This window comes from Mus caroli, chromosome 17 (assembly GCF_900094665.2).
Source record: "Mus caroli chromosome 17, CAROLI_EIJ_v1.1, whole genome shotgun sequence".
Classification (NCBI taxonomy): Eukaryota; Metazoa; Chordata; class Mammalia; order Rodentia; family Muridae; genus Mus; species Mus caroli.
In genome coordinates, this window is record NC_034586.1 from 74422295 (window position 1) to 74423440 (window position 1146).

At 36.5% G+C, this 1146-nt stretch overlaps 1 protein-coding gene across 1 annotated transcript in view; it reads right to left on the minus strand.

Moving 5' to 3' along the window:
• Window positions 1-1146, minus strand: part of Strn (striatin) — an 85175-nt gene that overhangs the window by 39631 nt on the left and 44398 nt on the right. The window contains exon 3 of the mRNA XM_029470915.1: window positions 852-925. Within this exon, the coding sequence (XP_029326775.1) occupies window positions 852-925 (74 nt within the window). The remainder of the gene's footprint in view (window positions 1-851; window positions 926-1146) is intronic.

Consider the following 1146-nt stretch of genomic DNA (forward strand, 5'->3'; position numbering starts at 1 on the left):
CACTGAAGGAATCAAGAAACAAACAAAAACCTTTTGGGAAATAACTGAAATGAAAACACAACACACCAAAACCTCTGGAATAAACAAAAGCAAAGCTAAAGGGGAACTTACAGCTCTAAGTACCTACAAACATAAACAAGGCAGCAGAAAGTGGGGCTGGAGTGGTNGCTCAGGAGTGAAGAACGTTCACTGTTCTTGCAGAGGATCCTGAGTTCAGGTCTCAGCCTCTGTACCATGGCTCACAGCCAACTGAAACTCCAGCTCCAGGGACCCAATGAGTACCCTCTGCTGGGCTCCATATCAGGTATCATGCATACATGAACATCTACACATACATGTGCACACAATTCAAAAGTGAAAACGTAAGAAAAAGAGTAAAATCTCAGAGAAGTAACTTTAAAATGTACCTCAATAGTTTGAAAAAACAAGAAAAAAACAAGCCCCAAAGCAATAGGTGGAAAGAAATTATCTAAACTGAAGCAGAAATAAATGAAATGGAAAAAAAATGCAAAAAATGGAATGGATGAAATGAGTTAATGCTTTAAAGATAAGTAGGATTAACAAAATATGACCTGCATTAAAAGACATAGAAAACCCAAATTAATAACACGAGAGGTCAACAGAGGGATTATAACAGGTATCAAAGAATTTCAGAAAATTTTAAGGACCTTCTACTAACTGTAGAAGACAGGCAGAAAATTATGAACTAAAAAAAAAAAGTACAGGTGAAGAAAAAAATAGGTGGTATAAAATGTTCTCATGACACTAAATGATACTTACAGTTTCAATGTTTCTACAAAATACTAGACATTAACTTTTTATTCTTTAAACTTCATTTATAGCTAACTTACCAGAATCATAGCTTGGAGGCTTCATGTCTCCCTGATTCAGTTCTGTCCCATATTTCAACTTGTGGTATTTGGCTCTGACAAAGNAATGAGAAAATACAGGCCACATTAAAACACATTTAACACATTTAAATAACCTTTAAGGGGAAGTGTGCAGCAGGTCCTGGCTGAGCATGCCCAGAACTTTAAAGGCCCCGAGATTTCCATGGTGTCAAATACTTGCCTTTTTTGTTGTCGAATCACCAACTGTCATTACAGTGAAGTTAAAAGAGAACACTAGGAATGTACCTAGTACCTA